The 19,488-nt window shown below is 37.9% G+C and overlaps 1 protein-coding gene across 1 annotated transcript; it reads right to left on the bottom strand.

Moving 5' to 3' along the window:
- Nucleotides 1-30: 30 nt before the first annotated feature.
- Nucleotides 31-16,082, bottom strand: LOC121421153 (intraflagellar transport-associated protein-like). The gene is made up of 7 exons (XM_041615814.1): nt 15,700-16,082; nt 11,586-11,765; nt 8,625-8,797; nt 7,151-7,228; nt 6,098-6,314; nt 4,021-4,193; nt 31-2,188 (listed from the first exon to the last, which is right to left on the bottom strand). The coding sequence occupies exons 2-7, from the start codon at nt 11,725-11,727 to the stop codon at nt 2,057-2,059; spliced, it is 915 nt and encodes a 304-aa protein (XP_041471748.1). The 5' UTR covers nt 11,728-11,765; nt 15,700-16,082; the 3' UTR covers nt 31-2,056.
- Nucleotides 16,083-19,488: the final 3,406 nt, after the last annotated feature.

The raw sequence follows: 19,488 nt of genomic DNA on the forward strand, positions 1-19,488 counted from the left end.
TACCAGAGAGAGCATTTTTTGGAAGGGGTGCAACGGGGCCGCAAGTTATCATGACAGACGACTGCAAGTCCCTCCGTCAAGGACTGCATGCAGCGTATCCCCAGTCATCGTTGATCCTGTGTGTTTTTCACCTTCTACAGGCCCTCTGGAGATGGTTGTGGGACACAAATAACCATATTAGCAAGCAGGATTGTCCACACCTACCTAACACCTTAAAGGAGCTTATTTATGTCAACAACTCCTTAGATCTAGAAAGCTGATTTCTACAGATTCAGGAAGATGAGGTAGTTGCAAGGTATCAAAAATTCAAGGAGCACTTAGCAGATATCTTCGCGAGGCGCAGTGCTTGGGCTCTTTGTCTTCACCAATCTGCAAAACTGCCTCTTCGAGGAAACATCACGAACAACTTCGTTGAGGGTGCCATGCAGGTAATCATGGAGGTGTTCAACCGACTCAAAGCCTTCAATGTTACCCAGTTGTTTCACTTCTTTGTTACCCGTTTGACTGCATACTATTATTATTATCATTATCAAGTCCTGTTTATACAGGGAATAGCCTGCATACTGTTCTCACAGGGGGCCCTGTTACAAGTGTAGATAAGCAAAGGAAACAAAAACAGAACAATACAACAAAAAGAAAATAGTCCTATAGACAAATATTGTGAGTTTTCAAAAAGACAAAATAAAAATCACTTTGATCCTAGGTGGACAAATTAATCAACATCTTGTAAAAGCAAAGTGAATGAAGGGGTTCAAACCTGGAAGATAAAATGACTTAAACTGCATGTAAGTAGCGAATATCTAAATTGTTAAGGTTTAGATTAGGACAAGAACCTTTTTATTATGAAATAAACCTAACATGATTGTATAAATCGATATAGCAATGGAAAATAATTTTCAGAGTGACGAAATTTACATTTGAGACCCATGGTTTTCTTGACAGTTAATTGAGGTAAACTTGAGCTGTGCGAATACTGAGATTGACAAATTTGAGCGGGGAGCGAGGTTGGATGGAAGGAAAAGGCGAGTTGAGATAGAAGGGGAGAGATTGCGAGAGGGAGGTCGAGAGAAAAAAGAGGGGGGGAGTGTGACACTAGAGAGAAGGGAACAGAGATTGAGATGGAGGGGGGGGAGTGAGGGCAATATTTGAATCCATTCATTCATTCATGTTTCATAAAGAAACAGAGATGGTGCGAGAGGCTGGGTAGGGGGAGAAAGATAGTATCCAAAAGTGGGGGGAGGGCAAAGAGAAAGAGTACTTGGCCATCATAGAAAAAGAAACACTGATATTCGCCGATGGGGGTGACGAGGACATTACGACGAGTCAATTCATCCCGCAATTCATGATTCATAAAGAAACAGAGAGCGTGTGACAGAGCATAGAGTCGAGCTATTACAGGGGAAGGGAGATTGCAAGAGAGAGGGGAGAGAGAAATCGTTCATTACTTTAATGTACAAATTGATGAAGCTATAGAACTATCGCGAAGTCCATGCGCCTGCGCACTTCATTTTTTAGCTCAACTCATGAATAATTCATGCACCATAGTGCTCCCATGTACGGAAAAAATATTTGCGTACCCGCGGGCTGGCATTATGAGACTACATGATCCGAATGTTGCATGCTGAGTGATCATACAGGTACTATATGAGTAATGAGATGGCGCTTTTCAAAGTGGCTCTGGCTTATTGGTTTTAAAGATTACGAAAGCATAAAATATCAATTTCCCCTGCCTTGAATGTTTAACATCATTTACACTCAAGATAAAAAAATATTTTCTATCTTACACATGTGTCTGACTGTCGCTATGGGAACAGTCAGATAAAAACAGTCAGCATCATTTCATAAATAACCTCCCATTATTAAACGCTTACCACAATGTTCACAGATGATCAAGTGACATGAGCCGATGCTGTAACACCTAATCATCTAGACACAGATGCAGCAATTGCCCTTCTAAAGGGTCTACTACACTTAACCCTCTCACTCTCAGATTCACCAATACCATATATTGCACACCAGTCTCACGGTTGGAGGAGGGTTAACGGATCGGGGTTCCTCAGCTTCCAGATGGCATAAATCCAGATGGAGGTCCATGACCAGGCGCCCATTTGGGGGTGAGGATGACATTGTCGTAGTCAAAGTCGGGATCGATGCTGAATGGCTGGACATCATCCAGAGGCACAGACACCTAACATAGAAGACAAGAAGAAATCAAAATGTTTTCATTTTAAATAAGGGTTTGGTACTGCAAAATCGTAAAATAGCTTTAAAACAAACATACTGAAGCATTTCGACATGCACTCATCGGAGTTTTGGTCATTTGCGCATGCTTGAGGCAGCCTTAATCCAGCTAACATATCTGATTCTGTGCCGCCAGAAGAAGTTTCTAAGAACCCTTGCGTTATTTTAGTTGCTTCGCTTCAATATACGGCTGGTAACAAGCCTAACTTGTTTACTTTAGAGTCAATCATGGCTCGTCCATTGTCTAGTTTTGGTTCTGTTAAATATATTGCTTTGCCCTCGCGTTTCGGTCATTCATGCGATGGTGAGTACATGTCGAAAAGCTTCAGTATGTCTGTTTTTAAAGCTATTTTACGTTTTTATTTTAGTATCATTTCACAGGCTTTCAAACTCATTCTCCTAACTTACTATCTCATTCCAACTTACCGAATGAAGTTACAAGGGGGGGGGCTGTTGTAGGCTACTGTAATCCTTGCATCTGATTGGCTGTTGCAAGCTACTGTAATCCTTGCATGTGATTGGCTGTTGCAAGCTACTGTAATCCTTGCATGTGATTGGCTGTTGCAAGCTACTGTAATCCTTGCATGTGATTGGCTGTTGCAAGCTACTGTAATCCTTGCATCTGATTGGCTGTTGCAAGCTACTGTAATCCTTGCATGTGATTGGCTGTTGCAAGCTACTGTAATCCTTGCATGTGATTGGCTGTTGCAAGCTACTGTAATCCTTGCATCTGATTGGCTGTTGCAAGCTACTGTAATCCTTGCATGTGATTGGCTGTTGTAGGCTACTGTAATCCTTGCATGTGATTGGCTGTTGCAAGCTACTGTAATCCTTGCATGTGATTGGCTGTTGCAAGCTACTGTAATCTTTGCATCTGATTGGCTGTTGTAGGCTACTGTAATCCTTGCATGTGATTGGCTATGAGAAACTTGGTCAGTGAAAATTCCTGACAAACTCTCCATGAAATGGATTAACTGGCATTCCCAAGAAGAATTTCAGTAGACTATGCAACCCAAATATAAACATCAGCATCAACACCAAACATCAGCATCAACACCAAACACCGGCATCAACATCAGCATCAACACCAAACATCGGCATCAACACCAAACATCAGCATCAACACCAAACATCAGCATCAACACCAAACACCGGCATCAACACCAAACATCAGCATCAACACCAAACATCAGCATCAACACCAAACATCAGCATCAACACCAAACACCGGCATCAACATCAGCATCAACACCAAACACTGGCATCAACATCAGCATCAACACCAAACACCGGCATCAACACGGACATCAGAATTGTATGAGCCTACAATCTTTTCAAAATATGTAGGGTGTGATAGGTCATGGTTTACAAAACATACAAATACATCCAATCACTTCATATACCATGGGTGGTGTTAGGTTTGGTGCTAAATATTGGTTTTCAACCAAATTTTACTTCAGCAAAGTACTAAAATTAAAGATAGGACTTGGAGGAAATCTTACTCGGTGTTGAGAACCCTATAAATGCCACTGTGACCATGTTCTGTAAACTCAGATTAGGTATTTGTCTTTTGAAGCTACAGGAAGGGAATTTAAAATTAACTACAAAAGTACCAACATCAGCCTCAACACAAACCCCAGCAACAAAATAAACACCAGCACTACCACCACCAATAATGTACACCAAAACCGATTCTAGCACTAACAGTATAACCAACACCAGCACCAACATCCACAAAAACACCAAATTCATAACTGCCTGGGTAGAATAAAACATTACCTTGGTACTCCCTTCAGCTACATCAGTTCCTATAGGTGGATCAGTGACTGTAGCACTTGGTAACTGAGTTATGTGTACAGTATGATAAGGACTGGATGATGTGTCTTCTGCAGCATCCACTTCACCAGGGTAGAGATCCAGTGCGGACAGTCTTCCCGTTGTTTCTGAAATCTCTGCAGTAGAAGAAAAAACAAGAAAAGTCCACATATTTAAGGGCTATATTGTGTCACTTGTTTGTCTATGGTTGCTATGCCAGGCAAACATTTATATATGATCAGAATACACTTACATGGATGCAAAGCTGCACCAAATAAGCAGACGGGGAAAAGAGGAAAAAAAGTTTTAGAAATGTAGGTTTAATTATTTAACCTAAGCAGGAAATACTTTAAATGATTTAATTAGATTCTGAATTTTGTAAATTGGAAAACTAGAATTTAAACTTTAAAGCTAAATGAAAGTACTTGCAGTAAACACTGATTTCACGATCTCGAAAGTCTGTGAAACCAGGCTTAATTGTAACTTTATCATCGAGGTTCTAGATCTGGTACACTTACATAAACTGATCTCAGTGAAATCTAAGCCGAAAAATGTTCACACTGAAGATTACCCACACAGATAAGCGCACGTGGGACAGTGCATTGTTATTGCTTTGAATATTGGGCCGACATTTGACTCGAATCCTGTGCTTATTTGCTAATTTCTCAGCAATTACACAATTTCTTCCAGAATCCTTTGGCACATAATTTTTTATTCATACAAACAGACACTTCTGTTATCATTTTATTGGATTCTATAAAAAGTATTTTTGAGATCATTACCACAACTGGCATTTATCTTTAATCAGCCTATTCTATTGAAATCATTATGGTGTTGACACAAGACTTCATAGAATTCAGGGTGTTGAAAAAAAGCCCAATATGAGACTTACAAATTTGAGCATTTCTTGTAATAATTATACTCAGCTGGTAAGCTACGAAATTGGATGTGACTTGCATTATGCCTTTTATAGCATTCAAATTTGTTTTTCCAACTTCCTTGCACATATACACATTTTATCACACGACAGTGGGTGCTCATCCTAGTACGTAAGCGGGTGAATGAAGTGCACCTTTACCACCTTTGATCTGATAATATATATTGACTGTTGCGCCCTCTATATTTTGTGCATTCACTAAACCATAACATAAGTGCTAGATTATTTCTACATAAACATGCAACACCTTTCTCACAACTGGGTGTTGTGGCGTGCGCCTGTAATCCAAGCTGAGGGGAAGTTACAAATTGATGCAGAGGTTCGAACCCTGGTCACGTCTTTTGGATGGTGACGTTAAATGTCGGTCCCAGACGTAAATAATCATGTCTGATTGATACACGTCTGACAAAACAAATACACACACACATCTTTACCACATGTATGGACAAATCTAGTCATAGTTATTTTACTATAGATGGTTCCCCCGGTCAAAAAATGCAATGAGCCAAAAATAGTGTACCAGTACTAGTATCTCTCTAGCTCTGTGATTGGACATGATAAGAGAGGGGAGGAGAAAAGCGGAATATTCAGACTTTTTTCTGATTGAAAAAACAGATATAAGATTACAGAGGGAAATCCGGAATTCCGTATAAAAACAGAAAAGTGGCATCCCTGTTATTATGACCCTTTTCCTTCATTTCTCATGTGATGTGACGAGTAATGATACAAATGGAAGAGAAATAAAAATATATGGCTCATTCTTGGAACAAGCTTTAACTATTGTTACTTTGATGTAAATAGTTTTAGCCAGATCTTCAAAGAGTAATGGTATTTTTAATACTATTCAATCTTGACAGAAAAGAAAATGATCCCTTATAAACTAGTCAGCAGGGACAGACCCTGATTGGAACATTGATCAACGGATGTGCCTCCACGCAAAGACTAGCACACACAAAACTTGCTGTTCCAATCAAGAGAGCCTTCGGTACACAAGGCATGAATAGGCTGCACATTCAGACCATTAACTCGAGTGAAGGGTTTGCCCAGCAGACTACTTATAAACAGCCAATGTTAATTCATCATCAAATATAACAACAAACCAACCTTGAACACTTGTCTCAGAAACACTATCTCCCTCATTTACTTTCTCCACCATCTCTGGAGTGACAGTGGGAGGGACACTTTTTGCTGCTTCCCTCTCTGCTTCTGTCTGTGTGTCAAACGAGGCCACGTAGTTGGTGCTGGAGTCATCGAAATTGATTTCTTCATCATCGCTGAGAAGCTCACTTTCACTGTCCGGTTCGTCTAGATAATTATCAACCTGAGACGCAAGAGAATCATGTAACAGCCCGGGCCCCATCTTACAAAGAGTTATGATGGATCCGATCAATCGCAACTATGGAAAGCCAGCAACGTCAACATCTAAAATACATGTTTGATCAAAATATTTTCTAGCAATTATGTATATTCATATATTGACCGTTTTCTTGACAAAAACTTCTCTTAGATTTCAAAGGACATGGTGGAAATTTCCTGAAGAAAAAATTATAACATTGATGGGTTTCCATATTCTTGAGATTGATCGGATCAATCATAATTCTTTGTAAGACAGGGCCCTGGTGTACCTATTGAAATGATGTGAAATCTTAATCAGAAGCCGTCTTACAGATGAGTTACGATTTATCCAATCAATTGTAACTCTATGGAAATCCATCAGTGTCGTGATTTTTTTTCTACGAAAAACTTGCACAATGTCCTCTGTATGCAAAGAGAAGCGCAGTGAATTTTCACGAAAACAATGAATGCATGAATATACATACATCATAGCTAGAAAATATTTTGAACAGGCATAATAAATTTTGACATTACTGGCCGTCCATAGTTACGATTGATTGGATCTCTGTAACTCTTTGTAAGACGGGGCCCTGGGCTCTTGTCACTAACTAATTTGCTTTCAGCCAATCAGACGCAAGGATTTCAGTAGCTTTTTTAACGAAATCATTGACAGAAATCTTTACAACACCCTTCCAAGATGAATGAATATGTTCAGATAAACAAGAATTAGGATACCAGCAGACAAGTATGTCAAATAAAATTGGCAGGAAAGTTAATCAACAACTTTTCCCTTGAAGCCAGGAATAAGATCTTTGTTTTTACCTTGGTGTATTTTGTGGACTTTCTCTGGACATCAGATGAAATGGGTTCCTTCTCATTAATGAAATCCTCTCCCAACTCCTAGGAAAAAAAAGAGAAACCGATTAAAATGTTATCACTACTATATTTTTTGACAATCTTAATATTCATCTAAGAAATCGATAGTATCATTTAACGTCTTTATGTGCTTCCAAATTGAATTGGATATTAACGCCCTGGCTGTAGCCAGCAAAGACTCAAAGGCCATCGCATACCTTACGATCGTTCTGCGACCCGATTTTGGAATAAAACGCAGAATTTGATGCTAATATCGAGACGTGGAATATCTTACTATGTAATCATCGTACAAATACCTACATTCACATATTTGTGACTATGCTATCCTTATTTTAATAAAAGCGAATTTAATATCGTCACAGTAATCGTATGATTGGCTAAAATTTAAAAATAATTTAGCCTTTACTTCAAAATAAAGTCTTGCAATCATCCAAAATTGTTATTCAAGTATACTTATATAATATTGACTGGCCTCGAGGGGAACATCAAATATATTGCCAGCAAAAGAATCACATTGGCCCGAGTGTTTAGACAAGGGCAATATGGGTCATTTAAGGGCAATATATTTGATGTTCCCCGAAGCCAGTCAATATTTTTATCATCCCAAATCAGATATCTAGAGCAAAAATCATGATAATGGGGATATTTCTTTTAAAAATAGAGTTCTATTGTGTCATGTTAATATCGGTCTAGGCTCTGCACTTTACCATTATGACGTACTTGCAAGCGCTCGGATCCAGCGTTGTCTTTATTATGACGTATATTGTTGGTGTCGGTATGAAGCGCATCCACAAATGCCCGGATGTGAGACCAGGGAAAATACAGAGGTATATTTTGCGTCGTCTCTGCATGCAAAGTAAATACGCGCATTGAGACAGAGGAAAATACAAACAATATACCTACCCTTCCCGATATTCAGAAAATGTAGGGCAATACGGTTTTGTAAATGACCAGCTCAGATGTCTGATACGGGTGATAATATCAGTTAATTTCAGCCTCTACATGTATATAAAAAGATACTATTTCCAGAAAATTAACAAAATGCGATTAGTTCCAAAATCGGATCGTAGACCAGTTGTAAGGTGTGTGGTGGCCTTAACTGCATTTGAGCATTTCAAGGAATAATTTCATACTAGGTTCCCATCTACCTCACATTTTTGTTTTTATTGTATATTTCCAATGCTTACTGCACTCTTTCCTCTTGCTTTGCAAAATTTAGCACGAATACCAATGAACAAACAAAACCTGCACATTTATTTCAAAGAATAGTGGATTTCTTGGCTCAAAATCAATTGTTTTCTACAACCACGCATAAGTGATTACCGGACGCATAGTAAATTTAACGGATGCATGGCTGGGCATGCGTCGGTAAGTACTTACGCATGATACCCATTCTATAACGTCTTTTAAACACCTTTACCTCAATCTCCAGCTCTTCAACTTGTTGAACACCCCTTCCTTGCTGATTTGGTGGAGTGGGTGATGAAGAAGACATCTGAAATATTTGGGAAGTCACCTGTGACCCTTCAGGGGTCGCAACTTGACCTTCGACCCTTTGATTTGACCTCCGGGCAGAAAACTGGTTCACGTCATCTGACAAGGGGAAAACGAAACACAATTAAGGATTACACAACACAACTATAACTATACCATACTACCATATAACTCTTTTGATTTCACATTTTAGAGTTTATACTGTACAGCTGTTACCATAACTGACATTTATGCCCGAAGACTTATTTTATAATTCAACATATCTGATTTTAATACTCATCAAATTCTTCCACAATTTTTTTTTCTGTTTTTATTGGTTTTCATAAAATAACTAACAAATAATGTAGGCTGACAATAAGTTCAAGTGTGACAAGGCTATTTAAACACATTAAGTTAAATCTTCTCAAATTAACTTAATAATCAGCCACACACATCCATCCTCACCCCATAATTACACTTGACAAGCTGAGCAAGCCTCATGTAAACACTCATAAGTTTGGATTTGATTAGGTAGAACATCAAGTGTAAACCTACCTGATGTTAAGACGTTTGGACTTGATTAGCTAGGGCTACATGTAACTCTATCAAAACCAATCAATGAACATTACAAATAAATAATATAGGATTTGTAAAGCGCATGTATCGCCTTGCTGACCAATCAGTCAAAATGTTGGTGTGTACTGTAGCTATGCCTAACTTATTAAATCCAAACTTGTGAACAGTCCGATTCAATCAAGTCCAGTCTCTAGGGATAATTAATAATAATAATATAGGGTATTTATATTGCGCACATATCCCCCATGCTAGGTGCTCAAGGCGCTCCTATATTACCCTGGCTAAGCTAGTCTACCAATTCTGGTGTGCAGGGCTTTTTGAGGAATTACATGTACTTCCTGTTGGTACCCATTCACCTCACCTGGGTTCCAGTGCAGCACACTGTGGATCAGTTTCTTGCTGAAGGAAAACAAGCCATGGCTACGATTCAAACTCACCACCCTCTGTTTGAAAGGCAAGAGTCAGAACCACTAGACCACGACGTGCCCAATGTTAACACCATGAAAGCACCCATTCACTATTCCTACATATGTACTCAATTAGCTGGGAAAGACAAGTGTATATTAACTTGTATTAAAATGATTGGTTAACATTGGTTTTTCTTTTAAACAATCTGAGCTAGAAGGTCAAACTTGTCACCTGTGTCTATGATATGTTACAAAAATGAAGCCCAGAAAAAATTGCGTTTGAAAATAATTATTTAGTGCTTCAAAAATTGAAATATAAAGTGACCGGAAACACAATCTTAATTTCGTCCCATTCACTTATGTGTACTATTTAGGCATCTATAAGACGCCTATTTACAAAATCGGGGTTTACCTAGAAGTTTTAGCTTTTCATTCTCAATAATTTTTTTTTCAGGGTTTATTAGTTCTAATACATGCACTTGTACACATGTTTCATCTTGCTTTGGGAATTTTTTAAATCGGCTGCTCACAAAGTTAAACAATACCTTTAACACTAAGCCTGAGTCGAATCGATTTTAAAATCGGTGTTCGATCGATGTCATCGAACACCGGTGCAGATTTTGCAAAATCGGTGCATCGAAAAAAAAAAAACGTCGGCCGGCCGATTCGTTTGGTTTACACAATCAATCATCAAAATATCAGTAATGTCCAACTTTACTACTACTTACTTGATTTCTATTGCCCCCAAAATGAAACCGAATGAGTAATTATGATGCTATTCACCATTAATTTGAAGTTTATTTCGATCATAGTTCGAGTCTTACTCGTCTGCTCGTGCCGAGATAATTTATGCACGATGAAATCATGAATGGAAGTCCGTGGCCATCGATCGTGCATGCGCAGTACTGTTCTTTAATCAAACCAGAAAATGGCCGGAAATTGACGCGATCAACGTAAAATAAATCTTGCTTTCATGAACAATATTAAAATCATGACCATAGAACATTATTTAATCGTAATATTTAACAATAATTTGCCTATGATAATCATTAATATGAATTTAGAGCTTGATGTGAAACTTATTTTAAACTTATATGTTGTCATCTGCAAATATCATTGTTGAAGATATTTTGGGAAGAATTCTGCTTTGGTCCCCGGCCTTTTTTGTGTGTTTTGTGATCATGGAAAATACAAACGAACTTTGCTCTGTCCTCTGCTTGTGCAACGCTCACCCGGCTAACGCCAGCGCATACCGTCAGTGCGTAGTGCATATGAAAGCGCATCGCATCGACGCAAAATCAAGACTAAATTTTCCCCGCCTTCAATATTCGATGCATCGATGTTCGATCGAATTAGAGCTGTCGAACACCGGTTTTCAAAATAATCGATATGACTCAGGCTTATTTAACACTATATAAGCTAACACTAATTCACTCTTCCTACAATTTAGACTCATTTGTTTGGATCCTTCAGTGTAAACTCACCTAGTGTGAACATCATGAAGCACTCATTAACCCGTTGACTACTGGATTCTGAGATTCTTGTAGGCATTGCACAGGGATCACTTGCTTCCAGTAGGCAATGGGTTAATTATTCCTAGAAACTGGACTTGATTGAATAGGACCGTTCAGGAGTGTGGATTTAATAAGCTAGACAAGGCTACACGCAAACATTTTTTCTTGGTGGCCCAATGGGTCAACCAAAATCATTAATTTCATAATTTTGGTGGCCCACAACGCAAATCTAGTGGCCTGAAATAATTGAAAACACTAAAATCTATCAAAAATTTGGTAGCCCAACTGGGCCACCAAGTGTTGGCTTTCAAAGAAAGTTGGTGGCCCAATTCCCATCTTAAAGTGCCCCAGGCCACTGCTAATGACCAGCCTTGAACTAGGACTAAGCATAAATGTAAAGTGTAAACTCACCCGGTGTTAACACTGTGAAAGCACTCATAAACTCTTCATAGGTCTGGACTCTATTAGCTAGCACCGTCTCTATAGCACTCTGGACGTGTTCCTCAGATAAGGTGTTGGTTCTGTTCTCTCTCTGTTGTTGACTGCTTTCCATTCTCGCTTGATTGACTTCATCTGCTTTCCTTCAAAGAGCTTTAAGAATGAACATTAAGAAATAAAGGTTTAAGCTTCAACTAGATTTCTAATATTTGATCAAACACATCAAAATAACTGACAAAGCCTTTGGTCTAAATTCACAAAGGTGATTTGGAAAACCTACGGTTTAATCCATGGTTTATGGAGATTTCTTGTATAAATTACGCTTAATTTAGCGCATATCGGGCGGGGGTATAAAAAATGTCCAATGCTTATGCACGTTTTTTGTCATAGTGCGCCAAATTGACAAAACGCCCGATACGCACTAAATTCAGCCCAATTTATACATGAAATAATAGGTACCAGCTATAGAAAAAGACATGCGTGCGTGTCTTGCTAGATTCAGATCAAGCTAGAGTAGGATGGCCACTTTTACGGTTTAACTACACAGGTGTAATCAGAAGTCTCTCAGTTCAAGGTTAGGGTAGAACTGTCCAAGAGCACATGGCCCACTTTATTCCTCTCTCCTTTCCAAAATCTTCTCATCAATTTAAATAGTCATTGACCAATCAGGTAACACTCTATCCACACTACAATGATACATAGAACAAATCAATGACCAATCAGCAAAGAGTGTGTAGTGTATCATATGGGTGTATGCATTGTATAGTGAGTGATTGTATTACCGACCGGCCTTGTATTACCGAACGCGTGCATCATATGAGTCAGAAAATAATGAAATACGCTCAAACCTTTGCAACATCCTTTCAAAGGGAACTTGAATAGAAAAATGATGAAAAATTATCAAAAACACAATCTTGAAGTCTTTATGATCATCAAAACAATAAAATACGGTCAAAATAGCTCATCAGTGACTTTGTTGTTTTCCCAACTTTTCCCATAGAAAACACACGTTCGGTAATACGATACCTTTTTCAAGTGACCAAAATATTTCACTTGCGAAGAGAGGTCCGATTGGAAGCTGATGTCGTAAAAAATGAAAAACAATTTCGGCAAAATTTCTACATATTTATATATTGTAGGTATTTGTGTATTTATGGTGAAAGTTTGGTGAATTTTATTGAAATAATGTGTTTGATATGATCAAATTCATGAAAAGTGTTCGGTAATACGATCCACTACCATACCCTGTATCAACATTTCGTAATACAAGTGCATTAATGAAACTATGTTAAGGCCTGGTCACACTGCCCGAGCGTTGTTGGAGCGGAAAGAAAAAATCATCACCGCTCGCTACCATTCACCATTTTCGATTTTGATTGGGGTTTTTTTTTCTTGATTTTTCCCCAAATTTGTGAGCGAAATTCGACCCTCTTTCCCTACTGCTCCACGAGCGCTCCAACAACGCTCGGGCGGTGTCACCAGGCCTTTAGATGAATAGACAGGGCAGTGTATCAATGTGACTGCATAGAGAAGTATTTAAACCAGGTCAACTCCATGTCTAAACAAAGAAGTGAAATTTACAAAGACTGAACAGATGTATTGAATTGCATCAAACATTCCAACTTGTTTACAGAAAGTTCTCTGACCTATAGAATACTAAACTGCATCTAACCTGTGTAAATACAAAGTTCTCTGACCTATGAAAATAAGGCTCTACACTAGCGCAAGCTGGCTGCGGGGGCAAGGAGCTTTTGACTAGTCTTGAGGATGCAATGTTTTTTGATATACTGACATATAGTAAATTTTCTGACTCATGATTTATGATTTTCATACAGATCGAGCATACTGATCTTATGATTTTCATTGCAGATCGAGCATACTGATCTTATGATTTTCATTACAGATCGAGCATACTGATCTTAAACAAATAGGATTAATGCCGAAAATTTGTTAAACAAATTACTGACATACTTCTTCGTCAATGATGAAGAAGTATATGTCAGTATATCAAAAAAACATCATTGCATCCTCAAGGCAATCTTTTGACACCCTTATCACATTACGTACCAACATGCACTATCTTGAAAAAGACATCCTTTTTACATGTTTTTAGTTGCGCATTGTATCCACTCGTCAATGTACAAAGTGCCCCCCCCCTCCCGGAGGCAAACTTTATCGTTACTATATCATAATGTCGCCTTGTTAATTCACTTTCCTTCAATATCTTTCAAAACAATTATTTCTTCGTTAAATCTTAATCTGTTAGAAAAAGTAAAGGAGGCAAAGAGAGAAAAGAAAAGTTCTTAGGAAATCGTGCAAGACCACCTCTCCTGCCCAGTCCAGGGTGACCAGATTTCACAAAATGAAATAAGGGACAATCGTCAAAGCAAGCTTCACGAGCGGATAGACCGAGCCGGGTCTTAATAAAAATAGATCATCAAAAAGGCTACAATGTAATAGACTTGTGAAAAAGTATAAAGAATTGAAAGGGAGGGTGAATGAAAGAATGAAAAACAGAATAGACGAAAAAAAGAGATAAATTGAGAAGAAAAAAAATAAAGGAGAAAATGAAAAAACATATAATTGGAAGAGATGAAGGAGAGAAAGAATAGGCGAAAGAAAAGAGATGAATTGAATTGAGAAGAAAGAAAAAATAAAGGGAGAAATGAAGGAAAAAATTCAAAAAATAAAAGAAAAATAGAATAGAAAAAAGAAAGATGAAAAAATAATAAAAGAGAGAAAAAAGGTTTCCATCATTCTTTGAAATGAATATAGGAAGAAAATAAACAAAAGGGAAGATTTATAAATTTGTGAAAGGAAAAAAGAAAGGATACAAACAACGAAAAGAAAAAGGAGAGGAAGGGAGAGGAAGCAAAGTTCAAGGAAAGAAGGAATAAAGGAAATAAAAAAGAAAGTAAAACAAAAGGAAAAGTAAGAGAAAGAAGGAAAGAAAGAAAAATGAACAGAGAGATAAAAGGATCAGGAAAAGAAAGAGGAAATAAAGAACAAAAATGGCAATCAGGAGGGATAGAAGGATGAAGAAAGAATGATAGAAAAGAAAGAAAGAGGACAATAGTTCAAGTTTCAAGCAAAAAAATCTAATCAAACAAAAATCCTAATATTTGTTGTTTTTTAATGTTTCTTTAAAATTGAATAAATGAAATGTTTTGGAAATGAATTAAATTTCAAAGTGAAACATTTTCAAAATTAATAATTAGATTTAGATGAAACATTGGGGCATCATACAACATCTCTCCCATCCCATTATAAGTTCGCACAGATCACAAGACTCAAAACGAAAATTGAAACAACTAGATCTAGGTATGAAACTCAATAACTTGTTCCTCCGATTACATCTCCATAATATCAGTAATCTGATAATCCATAATATGATTATGAATATTTCCCACCGATTTTGTGATTATTTTGGTGGAAAAACTGTTATCATGTGAGATTGTTTGCACTATTGAGAATCTGCTCCGATCCTACATGCCTAGCTAGTACTAGCCTGCCACACAGGCAGGAGTCCAGTTTTTGCAATGCATGAAGATAAGTAAATTACCGCACAACTTCCCCAAAACTTACAGTTCTCGATTTTATTGTAGTCTCTGCTTCATCATAATTATGTTGGTTATTTGATGAAAATTTGTCACTTTGTTTCGACTATATTTTGTTCAATATTCTGAAATACGGGACAAATAGGCGTCCCAGGAACTTTGTCGGGACGCTGGGACAAAGGAGCGAAAATACGGGATGATCCCGGGAAATACGGGACGTCTGGTCACCCTGGCCCAGTCTGTGAGTGTGAACATTTTGTCCAGTGCTAGTGGCAGTGAGCCTCTAGCTGGCCTGACCTGGGCCCTGCACGTGGTCACGAGGGGTCTTCGTGCACTACTGAGCTTTCTACCCGCCACGGGCCCGGGAGCTCAGCCGGGGCGCGATACACGATTCACTGCTGCCGTGCTGGGTCGCTTATCGATCGTGCAAAAGACAAAATATGCCTTATTCTCATCTCATAATTTCCTACGTTCCACTGAACTACAAAGTAAACTCATTTTCACCATCTTCATCAACATTACATGCTTACCAAGAATACAACCACAGATGTTTAAAATTACAAAATTTCCGCCCGCTCGAGCTCGAAGTTTCTACGTTTCTGCGTCTCCCATTTGATGCGGCCAAGGCCAAGAGCTGTTGCGCTGCGGCGCGGCGCGGCGGATGATGACAACAAGCTAGCTTTAACGTTACGAAGCTCGCTCAGCTTAGCCATGCGCCAAGGATCTGAAAGTTGCATCTGAGGTTGTTCATTGTAGTCAATGGAATCAATCGTAGATTGAAATGTTCTACGATCGTTGCTACGGGCCCCTGGCTACAATAGTCAATATAGTATTTCATTCGATGTACATGAATACGTTGAAATCATAGTTCCCATATCTCTGTGGTTAAAATATACTAAGGAGGGAGTCAGAGGAGCTAATGATAATAATAATCTGCTTTATAGCGCTTATGATTTATCAAAGAAATTAAACACCCAACGAATCAAATCTTTCTTTTCTTTTAATTCTTGATCGAGGCCAGACATACAAAATATTCTTCGATTAGAGATAATTTTAGTAAAATGGGGGTTGTTTCATCGTTTTCAATATATTGTGCAAGTTCCATCTGGGGCGACTACCGTGGATCTTTGGGAGAAATAATATGACTCCACTATTTCCGATCCCCCGGCTCTCTCTCCTCTCTTCCCCCCCCCCCCCCCTCCGCTCTCTGAGTCCCTCTTTCTATGCCTCCTCTTTTCTCTCTTCATTCCATCTCTTCAAGATCCTTCTTTTTCTTTACTTCTAGCTTTCTCTTCTTTTGCTTTCAATGTCTTCTTTCTAAGTCTACACTTTACATGTTTAAGTCCATATATTATATTGACATATAATGACATGGTTGGCTTATCAAGTTTTAGTATTATCATGGAGAATGGCCCCAAACTAATATTTTCAAACTTAGTGCATGTATGAATAATTCTTTTCCTCTTTTTTCTAATATTTACCCCAACTTTGTCTGTTATTATTATTTCACATTTCATTTTTTTTAATGTTAAATGTATGTACCTGTTACATCGAAATTGTACATTAAGTTTTATACTACTGCCCTGCATCTGCGTCATGAACTGGGCCTATCTTTTCATTATGTTTTGTATCGAATTTGCAAATCATTACCATTAAATCAATCGGATGCACACTTGACAGACTTATTATTACCCCGGTCATCGGATTCGATAAGTCATTCCCGTACACAATATGTGCACATCCTCCACTCCCTGGGGAGTATATCATCCCCGCCCATCATTAGTCTAATTCAGTATTTTTGTACGAGTATCCGATTAGCGCTTTTAAGATTGCATAGATCAGAGCCCCGTCCCGGGCACCGTCTTACAGTGTTACGATGATCCAATATCATAATCAGATTCAGATTCAGATTTTATTTCCAACAGAAATAACAAATATACAAATCATTTTCATACATTTTAACAAACATTTACAATACATTAATGATAATCATGATAAATAACATATAAAAAATACAAAATATTTTATAGAAAAAATTATAATAGTTAGGATAGAAGAAAAGTATCTGTGGAAATGGGGATGGGGGATTCACTCAAAAGCATACATGTAGCTTGTATAATCTATCAGTGTCATATTTTTTTACAGGATATTTGCAATATATCCTATGTAAACAAAGGAGAACACACCAAATTGTCAAGAAATCAATGAATTTATGGATAAACATTCATATCTAGATCTTTTTTTTAAACAAACCATGCATTTCATATGTTGACTTTGCCTTTCCATAGTTGCGATTGATTGGATCAATCGCAACTCTTTGGCCCTTGGGCCCGCGTCTTACAAACGATTGATCCAATCAATCGCGTAGTTCCATCAGTGTCATAATTTTTTTCTACAGGAAACTTGCAAAATGTCCTTTGTAAACACAGGAGAACATGCACTGAACTGTCAAGAAATTAACGAATTTATGGATATACATGTATATTTTGAAGAAAAAATTGAGCAAACATGCATTTACATGTTGACATTGCTGGCTTTTCATACTGCAATTAATTGATTCTGTTGCCGATTAATTGATCTAGTTGCCGATATATCCGAAAAACGGAGGAACTAAAACGAGCCTGAGAGAGATCGGATCAATCGCAAGTCTTTTTAAGACAGACACCGGGACAGGCCCCATCTCTTCGATCGTATCATCGTCGGGACCATCGTACATATATTTTTTGCCCGGGCTTTTTGGTACCCAAGCCAATATACCATATCCCATATCGTTCGAATATATATGTATAAACGGGGTATATAGATATTACCGAATGCTCGAAACACCGAAGCTGAGCTGTAAAACGTCTGGGGTAAAACGTATGATCCAATTTATGAGTGCATGATTCATCTTATTCATCTGAATGCAACCTATCTTCACAAAGCAAATTATCCAAGCATGGAGAGTCAATATAGAGTACACCAACGTGTCGTACAAATATTCGAAAACACAATACAACATTACTTGCATTTATCACAACGGAATATAACGCCTGTAAGGGCTATGGTAATACGCGAGCTTTGGCTGTAAGCTCAGGGGCGGATCCAGGATTTTGAAATAGGGGGGGCGCCAGCGGCGAGGGAGCGAAGCGACCGAGCGGGGGGAGGGTGTGGGAGGGGGGATACCCCCCTCCCACGGCAAGGACTTTTTCAAAAAATCATGTCCAAAAGTCGTATTTTGAGAGCACCTTTAGAAGAAAAATGCACACTTAAATCACTGTAACTTCATGAATAAAAGACACATACTGACTCATTTAGGAGCTGGTTTCCAGTCACAAACCGTATAAGTGGTCATTCAAAATATACATTTGGCAAAGGCTTTTCACTTGCTTGCATCGTGTGATTGAAACGTCAAATTTAAATGATACGAAACTGAGACTTGTAATCGATAAGTTCCGAATAATCCATTCTGTTTATTGTCATTTGTGTATTTACATTGTGTGTTTCAAACGAGAATTGTTTAGTCGTATGGCAACATGCATAAAATTTGGTTCTTTTTTCCCCAAAATGCACAGTAAATTGTTACAAACTACAGAAAAAAACGACATCATCTTCTGGTAATCAACCTTTTCCCTCGTATTATTTTCAAATCATCTTCAATAATCCAGTCATTCTGCACAACCTCAAAGTAATATAATGCTTCTTATGGGGATTCTCATCATTTTTATTGTTTACGTTCAAAGTCTCTCATCGCGTTGCCATCTTAACTTATGACCAGCCAGGATGAAATTGTATTTATATTTATTTTAACATAAGATAATTAATTTTTACGAAGCACTTGTTAAAACTATACCACAAATAATTAAATAAGGTCAATGATAAAATGCTAGAAAATACATGTAAGGAGCTTTGATATCCAGTCCATAATTGTATAAGTTATAACTATCAGTGGCAGAAAATGTAAAATAAACCGAGGCTCGTCTTCGGTATACAGAGTTCAGAGGGCATTTTGTAAGCTTTTCATTTATGAAATTACAACTTGTTTAGACCATGAATTCATATAGGCTTCCAATTTGATGTTTTTTCTACATGTTGAATCAATGTATACTAGCTTTCCAACCAACAAAGTAAATGTTGTAAACTGTATTGATTGCCTTCTGTTGGGCAAAGCTATTCCTGCCAACTTTGAGCTCAATCATGACTTTTATTTTTTAAGATGAAAATATGGAAAGTTTATTTATGCAAGACAAACGAAGAACAGACGAAATAGTGGAATTTAATTACTCACACTATAATATATAAGGGATATACTTTTAAAGCTCTGCACTATATCCGTTTGC

Source organism: Lytechinus variegatus, chromosome 9, assembly GCF_018143015.1.
Source record: "Lytechinus variegatus isolate NC3 chromosome 9, Lvar_3.0, whole genome shotgun sequence".
Lineage (NCBI taxonomy): Eukaryota > Metazoa > Echinodermata > Echinoidea > Temnopleuroida > Toxopneustidae > Lytechinus > Lytechinus variegatus.